Source organism: Portunus trituberculatus, chromosome 30, assembly GCF_017591435.1.
Source record: "Portunus trituberculatus isolate SZX2019 chromosome 30, ASM1759143v1, whole genome shotgun sequence".
In the NCBI taxonomy this organism is placed as follows: Eukaryota; Metazoa; Arthropoda; class Malacostraca; order Decapoda; family Portunidae; genus Portunus; species Portunus trituberculatus.
In genome coordinates, this window is record NC_059284.1 from 9870250 (window position 1) to 9890249 (window position 20000).

A 20000-nucleotide genomic window follows, 5' to 3' on the forward strand; every position below is an offset into this window, starting at 1 on the left:
ATTAGGAAGTGCTTCTTTTTTTTTTGTGTATTTTTGTCACGTTGGCGGGTAAACAGTTCCTCCTCCTGTCACGTTTCTAATCTTTTATTTTTTTCATCCCATTATCAGTATTAATAGGAAGTGTCTTTTTCCTGTACTTTTCGTCGCGTTGTCAGAATAAACCTTTTTTTTTCTGCCTTTTATCACGTTGGCAAAGTGAACAATTCCTCACAGGGGGGCCGCCGTGGTACAGTGGAACCATGCGTGCTTTGGGCTCCGAGGGGTCTCCAAGCGCACGGGTTCGAATCCTATCCATGGTCCGAGTGTAGGTTGGGCTTCCTCATTCGGGGCAATGGTTTCCTAGAGGGTGGGCTTTGAGGTAGGAGGTACCCCCAAAAGTATCCCCTTTAGCCCACATGGTATACATAAAAGAAAGTGTTAAAGGAAGGAGACTTTACATTAAGTTCCCTCTTATACAGACCACTTCAATTTTTTTCCCTAGCTTTTCCACTTAACGTTTCCGAGTGACTTCCCTCTTAGGCAGGATTGAACAGGGATTTTCCAAAGCGTATTGATCGAATGAGGAATTAGATTACATTTTCCATCTCTGCTTCTCTCTCTCCTTTTTTTTTTATGGGAAAGAAAATTGCGTCCTTATCTAAGTGGACCATTATGTGATTCTTCTTTCCTTACCATTTAACAACGTTCGAAAGAGTATTAAGTGAGCGAAGACTTAGAGTAAATGTCCAGTTATAGAAGGGTTTTCATGTAGTAGTTAATTATGCGTGTCTGTTCTTCCCTATCGTATATTGAGCCTGAGAGAAAGAAGAAGAAGAAGAAAAGAAGGAGGAGGAGAAGGAGGAGGAGGAGGTGGTGGTGGTGGTGGTGGTGGTGGTGGTAGTAATGTGCAGGATGTGAGAGCACGGGATGAAAAATGAATGGTATTTATGTTGCTCTTTTGTGTCGTCAGAGCAGAGGACTTGTGATAGAGAGAAAAGGTCAAACAGAAAGACAATGCTAGTTAATCTCCTCTCTCTCTCTCTCTCTCTCTCTCTCTCTCTCTCTCTCTCTCTCTCTCTCTCTCTCTCATCCATAAAACGAATTTAAATAAACAAACTTGCATTTCTACGTATATTTGTTATTGTTATTACTATTATTCGTATCATAACTATTTAACCTAGAGAGAGAGAGAGAGAGAGAGAGAGAGAGAGAGAGAGAGAGAGAGAAGAGAAGAAGAAGAGAAGAGAAGAGAAGAGAAGAAGAGCACACAACACAACACAACACAACACAACCCAACACAACACAACCAACAACACAACAACACAACACAACACAACACAACACAACACAACACAACACAACTTGACTCAACACATTACTTTTATTTCTTGCTACATGAGGGACTATCGTGAGCTTAGTGTAGGCGGCGCGGTGAGGAGCCTCGTTTCCTCTATTTGTCTGATGAATATTAATACGAACACACATTAGAGACGCCTCGTAATGTAGTATTGTAGTGTCTACGTAATTACTATGTCCGTATCATATCACGAGACATGGAGACCTCGCGTTTACCTTGACTTGGAGGAGGAGGAGGAGGAGGAGGTGGAGGTGGAGGTGGAGGTGGAGGTGGTGGTGGTGAAATTAAGCATTGTAGATAGTAAGTTGAAGGAAGAGGAGGAGGCGGATAGGAGAAAGAGAGAAATAGTATTAGTTGAGTAGAGGAAGAAGGAGGAGGTGAAGGAGGATGTATAGGAGGTGAAATGAAGCAATGTACTTAGTGTTAGTAGATAGAAGGAAGAGAAGGAGGAGGATAGGAAGAAGAAAGAAGTAGTATTAGTTGAGTAGATGAGTTACAATTCCCGCCTTTGCAGACCGTTATTATATTTGTACTTCCTGAAGGTCAAAGGATGCTGGGATGACTCCTACACACCACCACCACCACCACCACCACCACCACCACCACCACCACCACCACCACCACCTCGTAAAAATAGACGAAATAGGAGTAACATGAGCTATTTTTTAAAGACCCCACAAATATTAATCACCTTCACACACTTACTTTTGTTCTTAGTCACCCAATAAAACCCTAAAAATCACCACAATCATGCGATAAACACCCTTATTAACCAGTCACAGCTTATAGAGGCGGCAAGACAATGGAATAATAGAAAATGCAGGAAGAGGAAGTTAATGGAAGCAGACTCCCTTTAGTGGCCCGCCCGTCAGTGAATGCCTTAATCTAATTTTCAAGGGAGTTCGTTGACGAGGTATTGGTGTGGCGTGGCGTGGCGTGGCGAGGTGGTGTGTTGGTGTGGTGGTGGCGCGCCCTTTGGAGGCAAGCTGGGACGGGAAGTGAGGCCGCTCCAGGGAAATTAGGTGGGTGGAATGGGAAATGAAGCGGTGGAGGAGAATACGAGACTTTCCGGAGTTGTGTAGAAGGAGAAGGTCAGGTGTGTGTAGAAGGAAGCCAGGTGTGTGTAGAAGGGAAGCAGTATGTGTAGAGGGGAGGCAGTGTGTGGCAGGTGATCAGGTATGTGTAGAGGGGAGGCAGTGTGTGTAGAAGATCAGGTGTGTGTAGAGGGAAGGCAGGTGTGTGTAGAGGGAAGGCAGTGTGTGTAGAGGGGAGGCAGGTGTGTAGAGGGAAAGGCAGGAGGCAAATGTGTACAACTTGGTGTAAAATGAAAGCGTAGTAGTAGTAGTAGTAGTAGTAGTAGTAGTAGTAGTAGTAGTAGTAGTAGTAGTAGTAGTATATCATTCTCTCTCTCTCTCTCTCTCTCTCTCTCTCTCTCTCTCTCTCTCTCTCTCTCTCTCTCTCTCTCTCTCTCTCTCTCTCTCTCTCTCTCTCTCTCTCTCTCTCTCTCGCTAGTGTTTACCTGTGCTCGGCGTCAGATCGGGTTTACGGTGCGCGAATATTTAATGGTGAAGGAAGGATCAAAAGAACGAGTGCTCCTGGAGTCCTTGGAACCCTGGGGCTGTGTAGGGGTGCTGAGAGAGAGAGAGAGAGAGAGAGAGAGAGAGAGAGAGAGAAAGTCAAGGGTGGTGTCATGAAGTGAGTGAGGATAATGAGAGGGAAGGAAGTTTGGAGGGCGTCGGCTGTCCTGCCCCAAGAAACACTTTGGTGCCTCCCGGAAGAAGAAGAAGAGGAGGAGGAGGAGGAGGAGGAGGAGGAGGAGGAGGAGGAGGAGGAGGAGCGACACTTGACCGTCTTGTTAAAACTTTTCCCTTGTGAACTGAAACTGTTTTTTCTTTTTCTTTTTCTTTGCTTGAATACATCTCTCTCTCTCTCTCTCTCTCTCTCTCTCTCTCTCTCTCTCTCTCTCTCTCTCTCTCGCTCTCGCTGACTTACCTTGGCTTAGTGGGCTCCGTGACTGTGGGCTGAAGTCTTGGGGCGCGCGTCGCTGGCCGGGGCTTGAGGGGCAGCAAATAAAGGCAGTCAGAGGTGGTGGGTGACACTCGACAAACTTCTGACGGAGTGATGTAGTGGTAGTCTTAAAGCTGAAGTCTGCCAGAACCCCGCCCGCTGACGACTCCTGCTTCACTCCCTATACTCCCACACTCCTCTCTCTCTCTCTCTCTCTCTCTCTCTCTCTCTCTCTCTCTCTCTCTCTCTCTCGTGTTTTTATAATGATCATCGCTTTTCATGAATATCTCAATGCGTTTTCACTTATAGATCTTGTTAGTCAGGTATACATTGGGATACTACATACAGACAGACAGAGGGACAGACGGACAGACAGACAGACAGACAGACAGACAGACAGACAGGCAGACAGGCAGACACGTAGATATGGATCGTTTAATTTAGTTCCTCTGTTTGTTGAAGCGTTTCATAATTCAAATTGTTTTCCTATTTTGGGTTTCTATTGTTTAATTTGGAAGAATTGTCGTTTTTATTTGGGGATGTGGTGTATTCTCTCTCTCTCTCTCTCTCTCTCTCTCTCTCTCTCTCTCTCTCTCTCTCTCTCTCTCGCTCTTGCTTTTCCTCCTTTCCTCGTGTTAGTAATTTCCTTTTTTCCGTCGTGTGTTCCAGTGCCCCCTCTTGTTCCTCTCCCTCTCTTTCTTCCTCTCCCTCTCCCTCTCCCTCTCCCTCTCCCTCTTCCTCTCCCTCTTCCTCTCCCTCTCCTTCTCCATCTCTGTCTCCCTCTCCTCTCCCTCTCTGTCTCCCTCTCCCTCTCCCTCTCCCTCTTCCCGCCCTGCCTCGCTCAAGCCTCCTAGCCGGGCATCACGTCCACTCATTATGATGGAATGGCTGGTCCGGGGAAGTGTTGGGCCATGATTGGTTCTGGACTAGGACTGGAAGGTTGGCTGGAAGTTTGTTACCAGCTGGTGATTACTTGGAGTACCTGGTGGATGGTTACCTGGTGGATGGTTACCTGGTGGATGGCTACCTGGTTGTTACCTGGTGATTTGTTACCTGGTGAATTATTACCTGGTGGATGGTTACCTGGTGAATGGTTACCTGGGGAATTGTTACCTTTAATAATTACCTGTGCTAATTACCAAGAAAAGAGTGCAAAGAAGAAGAGTTTTCCTGCGTTACCTGTTGGGGTTACCTGTGTTAATTACCTAAGAAAAGTGTAAAGTAGAGAGTTTTCCTGCTTGAGTTACCTGTTGGAGTTACCTGTGTTAGTTATTCCTGCTTGAGTTACCTGTTAGTTACCTGTGTTAGTTATCTGGAAAAGTAGAAAAGAATAAGAGTTTTTCTGTTAGACTTACCTGCTAAAGTACCTCATATTGTTACCTAAGAAAAAGTAAAGAATAAGACTTTTCCTGTTAGAATTACCTGCTGTTAATTACCCTTTGTAGTTATATAGTATAAAGAATACGAGTTTTTTTTTTTCTAGAGTTACCTGCTGTTAGTTACCTTCTGTAGTTACCTAGGCAGTAATGTAAAGAATAAGAGGTTTTTGCAAGTGTGTTTTGTTATCTAGGAAAATATAAAGAATAAGTGTTTTCCTGCTAGTGTTACCTGCTGAAACACCTCGATTCGTTACCTAGGAAAGAGTGTAAAGAAGAGTTTTGCTGCTGTAGTAATTGAGTAGTTACACGTTACCTGAAGAATGACTGAGTGAACGGGTTACCTGTTGAAGAGTGCTAGAGGGGAGTCACCTGAGGAATCGCTTACCTGGGATGGAGTTATTTAATGAGCTCTCTGATTTAGGGAAGAAAGGGAGTGGAAAAGATCACCTGTTGAGAGAGTACCTGGAATTAGTGATATTAGCGAGATTTAATTAGTGATTGTTTGAAGTCTGATTAGTGAAGAAAAGATTGCGTAGTCGTGGTGAGTTGGTGTATACTAATCTTACACACACACACACACACACACACACACACACACACACACACACACACACACACACACACACACACACACACACACACACACACACACACACACTCAGGAATTAGGTCATTTAAAGTCATGCTGCTGTAGAATCGTGTGTATGCAGAGAAAATACAGTTTTGGCCTCACGGTTGCAATACGTAGCTGGATTTTATAGTATTTAGCGATGCCAGCTGCTGTTGATCTTAATAAAGCTGTGTGTGTGTGTGTGTGTGTGTGTGTGTGTGTGTGTGTGTGTGTGTGTGTGTGTGTGTGTGCGCGCGGAATCGATAAGTGAACACGGTTAAATTCTCTCCATGTACGTGTATGAAGTATATGAGGCACACACACACACACACACACACACACACACACACACACACACACACACACACACACACACACAAAACAAGACCACAACACAGCACGGTACAATCTCTCTCTCTCTCTCTCTCTCTCTCTCTCTCTCTCTCTCTCTCTGGTGGATAAAACGCAGCATGGCCTTAAAACTTTATATACATAGCTGGATTAATAGTTACTCCCGCCATTACTGGTTGTTGAGGGAGGGGAGGCGGATGTGTGGTAGCCGTGATGGTGGTGGTGGTGGTGGTGGTGGTGGTGGTGGTGGTGGAATGGCTTTGATACGAATGATTGCAATGGTGGTGGTGATAGTGGTGGTGGTGATGGTGGTGTGGGTTTTATAATAGTGGTGGTGGTGATTATAGTAATTTAGGTGATGGTGGTGGTGGTGGTGGTGGTGCATGTTTAAGTTATTATCACCAATATTTCATAGAGAATCGTTCGGGGTTGAAAGTAAGACAAACGGCTTTATCCAGAAACACCTTCCTTTCCCACAAGAATTTTCCAAGGCCACACAGACAACTAGCACGGTTTTGAAGGCAGTTTTTCCCATTAATAAACTAGAAATCTTACCAATCTATCACCAGAATCACAAAAGTACTCTTAAAAACACGAGTATCTTCAACTGGAGCCAGCCTTTGGAAAGTAGTGATGGTGAGAGAGCAAAGCGTTTCAGGAAATGGGCCAGAGTAAAGAAAAGAGGAAGGAAAAGAAACTACAATATACGAAATGAAATGAAAAGAAAAGTCCGCATTTTATCCTTTTGGTGTGAACAATAGATAAGAAAACACAAACCATCAATACATTCTTCTATAAATGGCGTCACTTTCAAGAAAATATCACCTGTCACAAGAAATTACAATCGTTTATCTCCACAAACTAATAAAACAAAGAAAATTGATGTCTTAGAGGTGACCTTTGGCTGTGTTTGGAAAGTGTCCAGCTGGTGGGGAGGGGAAAGAGGGCAAAGAGGGGAGGAAATGTGGGTGTGGGTAAGGAGAATGAGAGCAAGGGATTGTGGGAAGCAAGATGGAGGATATGGAAAGGAAGGTTAGGTAAGGGAAATGCTAGAAATGATATGAGACAGTGTGTGAGTTTGTAGGAAAAGGAATGAGGGGAGTGAGGCAAGGAAGGGGAAAATGTGTGGATACGCATTGAAAATGAGGGAAGAGAGTTTATAGGTAAGAAGGGGAATGAGGGAAGGGATTATATGTAGAAAGAGGAGTGTGTGTGTGTGTGTGTAGGAATGGGAATAAGAGAAGTGTGTTTATACGTATGTGAAGAGGAGGAAGAGGAAGAGGATGAGAGGAAGGCAGAAGACAGAGTGAGGGAAAGACGAGATCCTTCTCTCATGAAAACTGAAGGACTGAAAGGATTGAAAACACGATCAAAGACACACGACAAAGTAAAGAAGATAAATAAAATAATAATAATGATTTCCTGAAGAGAAATGGTAATAAGAATCTTCGTGTGACAAGTTTGTGAGGGAGGAAGATGGTGGTGGTGGTGGTGGTGGTGGTGGTGGTGGTGGTGGTGGTGGTGGTGTTGATGCCACGTCTTCAACACCCCATAAGTCAAGATTACAGAAGGCTCAAATGTCGATGTGTATCTGTATGTAATATCCTGGTGGTGGTGGTGGTGGTGGTGGTGGTGGTGGTGGTGATGGTGGTGGTGGTGGGGGTGGGTTTGTTGTGGTCAGCCTTTTATCTTCCCACACATCTTTTCTTTCCATCCCTTTCGTTTCCCTTTCCTTTCCCCTTCTCTTCCCTCCTCTCCTCTCTTTTCCCTTCCATTTCATCCCATCTTCCTTTCCTTTCCCTCTTTTTCTTCTCCTTTCCTCTCTTTCCTTCAATTCCTACCCTTTTTTTTCCCTTCCCTTTTCATATAATTTCATCCTATCTTCCTTTACCTTCTCTCTTTTCTTTGGCTTTCCTTCTCTCCCCTTCCCTTCCTACCCCTTCCTTTCCCCTCCAACCTTCTCCTTCTCCTTACTGCCTCTTCCCTTCCCTTCTCTTCTCATACATCATTTTCCCTTTCCTCATCTCATAATCCTCAGATCCACCACGAGTTCTCCCTGGCCTTGCTCCATTCTCTCTCTCTCTCTCTCTCTCTCTCTCTCTCTCTCTCTCTCTCTCTCTCTCTCTCTCTCTCTCTCTCTCTCTCTCTCTCTCTCTCTCTCTCTTCGTCATGTTTATCTTTTGATTTATTTCCAATTTTTCGTGTTTTATGTTCCTTCCTCCTCCTCCTCCTCCTCCTCCTCCTCCTCCTCCTCCTCCTCCTCCTCCTCCTCCTCCTCCTCCTCCTCCTCCTCCTCCTCCTCCTCCTCCTCCTCCTCCTCTCGCAGTTTGTCTTTTGATTAATTTCCTCGTTTTTGTTTTCATCTTCCCTTTTGCTATTTTCATCCTCCTCTTTTGCTCCTTAACTTCTTAGCACCTGCCTGCCTTCCTTATATATCCCTCCCGTCTTTCTCTCTCTCTCCCTCCCTTCTCTCCTTCCTTCCCTCCTCCCATCCTTTCCTCATGTCTTCATCCATCCCTTACATTTTTTTTTTCCTCCTATCCTTTCCAGATATCTTTATTCTTTCCTTACTTTCCTCCATCCCTCCTTTCCTCTTCATTTTTGTATTTCTCATTTCTTTCCTCCTCTTTCCTCTCCTCTTCTCTTCTCTCTCTCTTCTCTTCTCTTCTCTTCTTTCTTTCCTTTCCTCTCCTCTCCTCTCCTCTCCTCTCCTCTCCTCTCCTCTCTCTCCTCTCCTCTCTCTCTCTCTCTCCTCTCCTCTCCTCTCTCTCTCTCTCTCTCTCTCTCTCTCTCTCTCTCTCTCTCTCTCTCTCTCTCTCTCTCTCTCTCTCTCAGTAGCAGCGGCGATTAGTCACACTTCCAAGGGCAGTGTTAAGAGGGAGGAGGAGGAAGACAGCGAGGTGCAGAGAAGACAAGTGGCCTGGGCTGAACTCTGGATTAAAGAGAGAGAGAGAGAGGGAGAGGAGAGGGAGGGAAAGGGAAAGAGGTGCACTGAGGTGATATTATGTGTCTTTTTTTACTCTCTCTCTCTCTCTCTCTCTCTCTCTCTCTCTCTCTCTCTCTCTCTCTCTCTCTCTCTCTCTCTCTCTCTCTCTCTCTCTCTCTCTCTCTCTCTCTCTCTCTCTCTCTCTCTCTCTCTCTCTCTCTCTCTCTCTCTCTCAGGAAGAAAGTCAGACACAGGAAGACGGGTCATACAGACAGACATACGGACAGACAAACATATAGACAGCTAAGTAAACAGACAGACATACAGACAGGTAAACATACATACAGACAGACAGACAAGGTAGCGAATAGGGAAGAAGCAAACGAACAAACACATGTATTGCTGCAGGCATCTTGTTTACCTTTGGAGCATCCCTTCGTCTTCTCTCTCTCTCTCTCTCTCTCTCTCTCTCTCTCTCTCTCTCTCTCTCTCTCTCTCTCTCTCCTCTCTCCTCTCCTTCTCCCTCCTCCTCCCTGCCGCCTCGCTTTGCCCTGCACCCCCCGGCATCAACCTCGCCCTTACCTATCTGCTGTCACGCTACGCTGGGCTGAGCTGGGAGTAACACGCTAATTAACACTCAGGTATCACCCAGTCACCCTTATTCACCTTTACGTCATAACCTGCCACTTTTTTTTTTTTCCTTTTTCTTATTCCTTTTCTTCTTGTTTTATTCTTTTCTATTCATTCTTTTCTGTTTCTATTTTTTTATTTTTATTTATTTATTTATTTATTTATTTTTTTTTTTTCCATATCAATTTTCATTTTATTTGACTTAATTTTCGTGTATTTAATTTCATACTTTTCTTTTTATTCTTTCTTTTGTTACATTGTTAATTTCGTGTTTTGTATTTTATTTTACTTTACAATTTTTTTTACCCTTGTTTTCATTCGTTTCTACCTTTTTTTTCTATCTATTTATTTCTTTTACTTCCGGCGTTTCTTTTTCCGTTTAGCTTTGCCTTGCTCGCTCTTTTCAATCCCACCTGTGAACTCTGGTAAGCCTCACCTCGCCTTTTTTCTTCCTCCCTGTTTCCTCTTACCCTCAACTTTAACTCACGCTGACTCTCTCACTTACCCTTCCACACATGCTCCTACCTGTGGACGCACCTGTTAGGCCTGTCTCTCGTGATTACTCCTTTTGTCAGAGCTTAAGAGATGTGAAGGAATGTTTGAAAAGTAACGCTCTGGGAGACTGTCATTTACTTTGCCCTTGTAACTGTTGGAGTCTTGCACTTGAGAGAGGTGGGGGGGAGAAATGGAGGGAAAAAATAATGTTAGGTTAAAGGGAGAGAATGGGAGGAAACAACTGCAGGGAGGGATAGACAGCGAGGAGGGGAGGGAGGAACGAATGGGGGAAATGAGTGAAAGTGAGAGAGGTGAATTGTAAAAGGGAGGGAGAAGCGAGGAAAGAGAAAGGTGAGAGGGGAATGAAAAGAGGAAGGGAGGGAGGAAGAGAGAAGAGAATATTTTGAAAGGTGTGGAAGTAGGGAGTAACGAATGGGAGAGAGATGAATAGTGAAAAAGAGAGACTAGAGTGATAATAATGATGGTGGTGGTGGTGGTGGTGGTGGTGGTGGTGGTGGTGGTGGTGGTGGTGGTGGTGCGGGCATGTGGGTAATATAATGAATGGCTCACCGTAATGCATTGTAACTGTATAAAGATGTCATTGTACTTGTATATATCTAAGTATAAACCCATTCAGTACCATGACGCATTTTTTACCTTGAGATTTGTATACGATTAGACCATTTTATTACATTAGGAAGTGTCTTTGGAGGTAATAAGATTAATGGCCAGAATTTTCACTATTTTAATCCCCCACATGAGTTTCTGAAGCTGTATAAAATCACCAAACAGTAAGCAGAATGAATATGGAAAAGCGTCATGCTACTGAAGGGGTAAATATAGGTAGCTTTGGAGGTAAGAAGATTAATGGCCAGAATTTTCACTATTTTAATCCCCCACATGAGTTTCTGAAGCTGTATAAAATCACAAAATAGTAAGCAGAATGAATATGAAAAAGCGTCATGTTACTGAAGGGGTAAATATAGGTATCTAATTTTTTCAAGGTAAAGTACACCCATTAAAACAACTGCGTGTGTGTATTTACGGTGGTTATTGAGTGCAGTGCGGTAAATAGGTCAAAGTTTAGTGTATTTCGGTATACTGTCAGGCTAAAGGTCAGTGTATTTATGAACCCCTAAGCAGTGTAGGAGTTATACTGAAAGCAGGTGAAGTGACGCGTATTTTGAAGGTATGATAAGTGGGTCAGCTTGTGTCAATATTCGAGTACCGTTAAGAATATTTGTCAAGTGTGCGTTGGGTCATAATTAACCTGGATGACTTGAATACCTGTACAAATGTCGAGTACCTGAACAGTAAGGAAATATTGAGGTAACCTGTACTGTATATCTCACTGTATATTTGTAGCGAAAAGTGCGTTTGTAGACTTAAAACTGTATTACTGACTGGAAATATGAGTTTTACAAAGGTTTTAGTGACTGTATAGCTGTATTTTGAAAAGTATACAAATTTTAGGCTATTCGACTGTTTATCTGACTGGGAATACCATTTACAGTAGAGTTTAGACTCTATAACTGTATGAGTGTATAGAAACAAGTAAATACATAAACGTGAACTGTATAACTGGGGCTAGATGCGAGGTTAGTGTCTGTATGTATGAGTGTACGAGTGTATGAGTGTCTGTGTAACTGTGTACAATGGCAGTCATGTCCAGGGTCCAGGGTTGAGGTGAGTGTCATGTCTGAATGTGGGAATGTTGTGAGGATAATTATGTTCCCTGTGTACAGTGAATAACATATCAACTTTAATGTGTGTGTGTGTGTGTGTGTGTGTGTGTGTGTGTGTGTGTGTGTGTGTGTGTGTGTGTGTGTGTGTGTGTGTTTGACCTACATGGCCTCCTCATCACCATCATCATTTCATTTCGCCAGCAACATCACCAGTGTATTTTCTACAGACTGATTTGCTTCGTGGAATTAAACACACGTATGCACTGTGTTGCATTACCATTGTGTTACTGCTGGTTTGTGTTGCGTGTGCCGCCTTTGTGTTCCTATGGGGAGGAATCATGCGACAGGTGGTGCTTTTACCTATCATCATCACCAGTTACTCTTTGCTTCATCATTCAGTCACCATCACCACCACCATCACCACCACTAGCAATTTCTTCCTAATCTGAAATGCACCTGCCTTAATTAATGATGCACCTGTACTTTCCTACCTGTCTGGTGTGAGTAACGTAACACTGAGCCAGCCATCACCACCATCACCACCATCACCACCACCATCGTTATCGTCACAGCCACTACTCGTTCATACTCGTATATAAAAATGCACTAAAATTTCTGCTTGTGTTGGACTCGTGTTAAATATTGAAGCAGCATAGGATGATTGAGAGCACATTTATAGCACCGCTGAGTTAGGTTAGGTTAGGCCAGTTTGTGATTAGATTAGGCTGGGTTAGGGAAGGTTAGATTAAGTTCGACTAGGTTAGTTTAGTGTAGCAATAGGTTAGTTTAAGGCACGGTAAGGATAGGATATGTTAGTTTTAGATTAGATTAGGTAAGGTTAGGTTAGGTAAGGTTTGTTTACTTTGCAGTGGGGTGCGATAAAATAGATGTTAGGTTAGGTTAGGAAAAATTATGTTATGTTAGCTTAGTTTTGTGTACCTTACTTCAGTTTAGTTAAGGATAGGTTAGGGAAGAATAGGTAAGATATATTTCAGCACTAGAATAGATCCTGTTTTTGTTTATACCACACCTGAGCTACACAGATGAAGACATGGTAAACACCTTAATAAACTGGCCAGGGGTGGAAGTTAGTACAATTTTGAAATGGTGCACAGAGAGTAAGAGTGATGGAGTACAGATATTTCAGTGTGTGCAATTCCCTTCTGTAAAAAGTAAATGTCACTGTGTCATTAGCCGTCAAAAGGTTATGAAGTCCCTGTGTGCTGCTAAATGTGTCATCTCTGTGTGGTTTGTTGAGTCACCTGCTGTGTGTATTGGTGGGTGAATATGCTGTGTTGGTGGGTGAATCATATGCTGTGTGTGTATTGGTGGGTGAATCAAATGCTGTGTGTGTGTTGGTGGGTGAATATGCTGTGTTGGTAGGTGAATCATATGCTGTGTTTCTAATGTTTGATGAGTACCGTGCTGTGTCGATGGGTGAGTAACGTGCTGTGTTTGTGTTGCAGGGAGGCGGCGAGGTGACATGGGTGCTGGAGGACTGGAGCGGCACTGGGGCTGGGGAGCTGACAGTCACCCGCGGGCAGCAGGTGGAGGTGGTGGATCAGCCCCCCGCCCATAGCCCCGCCCGCGACCCGTCTGAGTGGGCGTATGTGCGGCTGTCCCACGCCCACGACCAGGAGGGCCATGTTCCACTCAGCCTCCTTCGCCAACCCCCCAAACAGCAGCGCTCTGACCTCGATCTGTCAGGTAAGGTCAAGTAAGGTCAAGTTTGTCTTATTTCTGTCGATCGTACACACTTCCACCCGCTCTCTCTCTCTCTCTCTCTCTCTCTCTCTCTCTCTCTCTCTCTCTCGCTCTCGCTCTCTGTTTCTTTTCGTTGCATTGTCTCTTTTGTTTTCTTTCTTTATTGTTTTTTTAATGTGCGTTTTTATTTTTGTTCATCATCTTATTGTTGTATATTGATTATTTTCCCGTTTTCTTTTTTTTTTTTAGTTCTCCTCCTCCTCCTCCTCCTCCTCCTCCTCCTCCTCCTCCTCCTCCTCCTCCTCCTCCTCCTCCTCCTCCTCCTCCTCCTCTTTTTCTTCTTTTATCATCATCCTGCGTCCCTTCTTTCATTTTTTTTTCAATTCATCTCTGTGTGTGTGTGTGTGTGTGTGTGTGTGTGTGTGTGTGTGTGTGTGTGTGTCGGGAAGCGTTCTCACCTTACTACTGTTCTCTCCCCGTAAGGCCCTGTACAATGGAGGGTCTATTAGGGCAGGTAACCTCGTCATGTGTCAATAAGCTTCCCTTTCCTGCTGCACCTGAGTTCTTCTGCCGCCCTCCATAATAAAATAGACCTTTTATCCCACGCCTTTTGTTCTCCTCCTGCTTCTTTATTTCCCTGTCTGTGTGTTTGTTCTTACTATTGTTACTGCTACTGCTACTGCTACTGCTACTATTGCTACCATCCTTCTTCTTCTTCTTGTTCTTCTTTTTCTTGTTCTTGTTCTTGTTCTTCCTCCTCCTCCTATGTTCCTCTTCTTTTCTTCTTGTTCTTGTTCTTCTTGTTCTTTTTCTTTCTTCTTCTTGTTCTTCTTGTTCTTGTTCTTGTTCTTGTTCTTGTTCTTTTTCTTCTTCTTGTGAATCATGTATCCTCTTGAACTTTCTTTCCTCCTCTCGACCACTGAAATGGTGTGTGTGTGTGTGTGTGTGTGTGTGTGTGTGTGTGTGTGTGTGTGTGTGTGTGTGTGTGTGTGTAGCTTTTCTATTTTGGTTGTGTGTTCTTTTTAGCACATTTTCGTGGTTTCTTGCGTAACTTAATCGTAACTTAATCGTGCTGTTTTTTTTTTATAATATTAACTGATTGTGTTTTTCTTTTTTTGTTTATTTATCTGTCTTAGTATTCTCTCTCTCTCTCTCTCTCTCTCTCTCTCTCTCTCTCTCTCTCTCTCTCTCTCTCTCTCTCTCTCTCTCTCTCTCTCTCTCTCTCTCTCTCTCTGTATTTACACATTCCTTCCCTCTTTACTCTTCATTTCTTCCCTCCCTCCATTACTTAACCTCTTTCCATTTCTCCTCTTCTCTCCTTTCCCTCCCTTCCCTTCTTTCACTCCCTCTCTCTCTCTTCATCCCCCATTCCTTATTCCCTTGTCGCTTTTCCCCTTCCATCTTCTTTCTCTTCCTTCCCTTCAGTCTTCTCTTCTCCTTCATTATTTAAACCCTTCCTATTTCTCCTCTTCCCTCCTTTCCTCCCTCCTTCCCTCCCTCCCTGCAACTCACATTTTTCCTTCACTGACCCCGCTAATGCTCCATCTTTTAAATGGCCTCATTAAGCGTTCTTGCACTGTATTTTTATGCTTTCTTGGAAAAAAAAGAAAGTAAGAAAAGTAGGTGGGTCTTGCCTTCTCGTTCCTCCTTCTCCCCGTCCCCCTCCTCCTCCTCTTCTTCCTCCTCTCATGCACTCTTTTCCCCACTCTGAACTGTGACACTCATCCCCATCGTCTTAGTTCAAACTGCCCCACTCCAGCCCACTCCAGCCCACTCCCTCTCTCCCCACTCTCCCTCCTCTCCTCTCTCTTCTCTCTCCTCTGCATTGTCCCACTGTTCGCTAATCCGCCCCCGGAACTGAAGAAAGAAGAGGAGCAAAAAGGTGAAGGAATGATAAGAGGCGAAGTATTTACATTTCGTCTTGTTACTGGAATTGCCAAAGATTTTAATGTTTTTCTTAGTTCGTGGTGGTGTGACTCTCTCTCTCTCTCTCTCTCTCTCTCTCTCTCTCTCTCTCTCTCTCTCTCTCTCTCTCTCTCTCTCTCTCTCTCTCTCTCTCTCTCTATGTCCCTCAGCTCCTTTCCCTCGTTCGGCTTGTTCCTCTTCGGCAGGCGAGTCATTCCCAGAGGTCCTTCTTAGCGGGTCGATACTGAAGGCGAGAGAGGCTGCCGGGCTCCGTTCGGTCATGGCACGCCGTGTAGCTAGCGAGGGTAGTAACTGGCTTAGAGAGAGAGAGAGAGAGAGAGAGAGAGAGAGAGAGAGAGAGAGAGAGAGAGAGAGAGAGAGAGAGAGAGAGAGAGAGAGAGAGAGAGAGAGAGAGAGAGAGAGAGAGAGGATTTATGTAAGGTGCTGGTTATTTGTGTTGTGGTTCTTACATTTTCAATTTTTTGGTTTATATTTTTATTTAGGTGAAATCAAAATGTAGTGTTTGTTTTCTTATTTCTTCGTTCTCCCTTATTTTTTTCTCTTTTCCTTCCCTTTTATCCAGAATACGTTCCCATTTTCACGCCTTTTAAAAGATAGATGGAAGGGAAATTTCGGATATTCAATTTAATTTCAGATATGCTCGCTCTCTCGCTTTCCTGCTGATACTCGTGTGTGTGTGTGTGTGTGTGTGTGTGTGTGTGTGTGTGTTTTTTATTTCATATTTCTTTCTTTCTTTCTTTCTTTCTTTCTTTCTTTCTTTCTTTCTTTCTTTCTTTCTTTCTTTCTTTCTTTCTTTCCTTCCTTCCTTCCTTCCTTCCTTCCTTCCTTCCTTCCTTCCTTCCTTCCTTCCTTCCTTCCTTCCTTCCTTCCTTCCTTCCTTCCTTCCTTCCTTCCTTCCTTCCTTCCTTCCTTCCTTCCTTCCTTCCTTCCTTCCTTCCTTCCTTCCTTCCTTCCTTCCTTCCTTCCTTCCTTCCTTCTCTCTCTCTCTCTCTCTCTCTCTCTCTCTCTCTCTCTCTCTCTCTCTCTCTCTCTCTCTCTCTCTCTCTCTCTCTCTCTCTCTCTCTCTCTCTCTCTTTCCGTTTGAGTCAATTTTTCCATCTTTCTATCTGTCTGCCTTAAAAACTTACCATATACCTCTTATATAAGACAAAAACACACCAGCCATCACTTAAAACGGATTCCTATGATCCTTATAGGCCCAATCTGAGGTGTGCTGGGCAGGTAGGCAGTAGCGTGTTCAGGTGGAATAGAACAGACAGGTAGTGGTGTTAAGGTGCCTGTGATGTATTAGTTTGAGTGAGTGAGTAATGAATGTGAACCTGGGAAAATAGGAAAAGGGTGACGAGGAGGAGGAAGAGGAGGACTAGGAGATGTAAGATGGGGTGAAATGATAGTATTAGTGTAAAAGTGTAGAATTTGACTTCTTTATGGGGAAGAAATGAAAGATGGAATGAAAAATAGAGAGAATTAGTAAGAAGATGAGAAAAAAAGTGAAGAAACGTTAATGATGCTGAGGGAATATAAAGTTGTCACGATGCAAATAAAGGAAAGAGAGAAATAAAGAAACAGAAAGCTTAGAAAATGAAATAAACTGACTAAGTAAGAAAAAGAAAAACAGAAAGAAGAGGAGAATAAACAAATCAAGAACAATGAAAGGAAAATGAATAGATGAAATAAAAAAAATAAGAAAAGAATGAAAAAAAAAATGGAGGAGGAGGAGGAGGAGGGGCAACAAGAGCGCGGGGTCAACATAACAGTAATCCAGTGAGGGTGACATAAGGCTGACCTCTCCTAATCGACTGTTCGGGACCATCAACCTTACATCCACTTTGTTTGGCTCTTCCCTCGCCACTCTTCCTCCCTTGACGCACCTGTGTTACTGAGGGGTGACAGGTGGCCGGCGAGGGGAGAAGGGGAGAGAAAGGTTAGGATAAATAAGGATTGAGGAGAGAAAGAGAGAAAGAGAGACAGAGGTTGAGAAAAAGGAGGGAAAAAATGTAGGAAAAGGGAGAAAGGAAAGGAAAGGATAGGAAAAAAGTCAGTAGGTAGGAATAGATGTGTTATGAAGAGAGAGAGAGAGAGAGAGAGAGAGAGAGAGAGAGAGAGAGAGAGAGAGAGAGAGAGAGAGAGTAATAGCGTGTAGTGTTGAATGTTTAATGGCTCTGTTAACAAGGCTGGACTCTGCTTCAAGGTGCGCGTCACCACACCACAACACACACCACCTTGTCACTCACGCCACGAACACCACGCTAACACACCACGCCACGTCAACACACCACGCCATCACACCACGCCACGCCAACACACCTTTCTGTTCTTCATTGTTATTATTGTTATTATTATTATTATTATTATTATTATTATTATTATTATTATTGTTTTTATTATTATTGTTATTATTATTATTATTATTGTTATTGTTGTTGTTGTTTTAATTTTGTTATTGCTTCTATTGTAGTTATTTTTTTATTTGCTACTACTACTACTACTACTACTACTACTACTACTACTACTACTACTACTACTACCACCACCACCACCACCACCACCACCACCACCACCACCACCACCACCACCACCACCACCACCACCACCACCACCACCATCTAAAACTACTACAACTATTACTGATATTTTTACCCAGAATTCTCAGCAGCCTCGAGGGAGATTTCTGATACGAGTAGGAGAGTCAATATTCCGCTCGAGAGTTCCCGTTTTCCTTGGTGGCGGGGATAGAAAACGAGCATGAAAGGAGGGACTGAGGTATTCCGCGAAAAAGTTATATTATTCATACCTATTTCTGTTAGAGAGAGAGAGAGAGAGAGAGAGAGAGAGAGAGAGAGAGAGAGAGAGAGAGAGAGAGAGAGAGAGAGAGAGACTTGTAAAACTGGAAATAAAAGCATAAGGAATCAATTGAGATAGTGGTTTAAAAGGTGTATTTTTGTGCTAAGACGAATGTGTGGGTTGGGTTAGGTTAGGTTAGGTTAGGTTTAAGTTAGGTTAAGTTAATTTGGGTTACGTAGGTTAGGTTAGGTTGGATTAAATTAAGTTAGTTTAGGTTAAGTTTAGGTTAAGTTAATTTGGTTAGGTTAGGTTAGGTTGGGTTGAATTAAGTTAGGTTAAGTTAATTTGGGTTATGTTTGGTCAAGGTTAGGTTAAGTTGAGTTAAAGTATATGTTAAATTAGATTAAATTAACCCCTTAGGTACTGGGACAAATTTTTACCTTGAGTTCTGAGTTTGATTAGACCATTTTATTGACATTAGGAAGAGGGTCTATGGAGGCAAGAAGATTGATAACCACAGTCTTCACTATTTTAATCCCCACATAAGTTTCTGAAGCTGTAGAAAATCATTAATAGTAAGGAGAATGAATATGGAAACGCGTCATGGTACGGAAATGGTTAATAATAATAAGGTTAATTGCTTAGATTTTGTTAAGTTAGGTTAGGTTAGGTTGGGATTATCGTTAAGGTTAAGGTAGGGTTAGATTAAGGTTAGATTAGGTTAGGTTAGGTTAGGTTAGGTTGGATGTGCTAAACGGACTGTCTGAAATCTGTCTAACTTCAGCACATTTTTCATTTCTTGGTGTCTTTTTCCGTTACTTTTGGGTTTCTTCCCCTGGACTTGATAATTAGGTTAGGTTAGGTTAGGTTAGGTTAGTTGTCTTCCTTTCCTTCTGTGGCCTCGTTACTGGCTTGTTTTCTTTTGCTTTTATTGTGTCATTGTTACTGAAAATTGTCTTCTCATTCAACTTGACCACTGCAAGAAATTTTGATCTACTTATTTCTCCTCGTGTTGTGTATCATAACTTTTCGCCTTTTTTTTATATATTTATTGTTCATTTTTGCATCTGTACCTCGTGACCAGCAATCTTTGAACGTTAACCTCTTCAATACTGGAACGCATTTTTCCACGAGTTTTGAGTATGAATAGACGATTTTATTGACATTAGAGGAGTCTACGTAGGTCAGAAGATTAATAGCCAGACTCGTCACTATTTTTAATCCCCACGTAATCTTCTGAAGCTGTATAAAATCACCAAATAGTAAGCAAAATGAATATGGAAGCGTGTCATGGTACTGAAGGTATTAAGAAAAAAGAAAAGAGTAGAAAAAGGCTCTTCCTATCATCCCAATTTGGCACAGTGACCGAAGGCAACCCAGTAAAATAACCAATCCCTCCCGTTTTCTGTTCTCCTTTTATCGTTTTTTTTTTTTTTGCCTCATTTTCTATTTAAAGTCACCAAAAGTCCCCATACCATTTTTATTTTTAGATTCTCTCTCTTTCTCCTTTTATCTCCTCCCCCCCCTATTTATTTGTGGCAATAACACCCACACGTTTACTATTTCCTCACTTTTTTTTATTCCTTTTCCATATTGTTTTTTTTTCCCCTCGCCACATTTTTTTCCCTTTTATCTCCTTCCCCTCCATTTATTTATTGTACTTTTTTTTTTTTTGCCTTTTTCCTTTTACATATTTTTGCCGTTTCATTTGTTTTTACCCCTTCACATTTGCTATCTTCCCATTTTTGTCTCTTATCTTGTTTTATCCTTCGTTTCCTCTTTTTTTTTGTCAGTTTTCCCTCATTTATCATTTCATATACTGCTTTATCCCATTTTTTTCCTTTCTTTATCCCTGCATATTTTCTATTTCCCCATTTTTGTCATATATTAATTTTCCTATTTTTTTTCACCCACGTATTAACTGTTACCCATCTTTTATGCTTTTATCTACTACATTTTATGCTTCCTTTCCTTTTTATCCTACACTTGCTATTCCCCGTCTTACATAATATCGTCTCTCCCTATTTTTATCCCTTTCTCTTTGATAGGTAGGGCAGGGAGTGTCAGTGTGGCGTCACGGTGATAATAAACACATAAAGGTCCTGCTTATTCCACCATTTTTTTTTTTATGCAAGAGGGAAACCAGCCAAGGGGAACGAAAGATTAA

General features: G+C 42.7%; 1 protein-coding gene across 11 annotated transcripts in view; it reads left to right on the forward strand.

The window, feature by feature from the left end:
• Window positions 1-20000, forward strand: part of LOC123511006 (kalirin-like) — a 310494-nt gene that overhangs the window by 163038 nt on the left and 127456 nt on the right. For all 11 annotated transcript variants that reach the window (XM_045266621.1, XM_045266619.1, XM_045266623.1 and 8 more), the window contains one exon: window positions 12886-13126. In XM_045266621.1, coding sequence (XP_045122556.1) covers window positions 12886-13126 — 241 coding nt within the window. The remainder of the gene's footprint in view (window positions 1-12885; window positions 13127-20000) is intronic.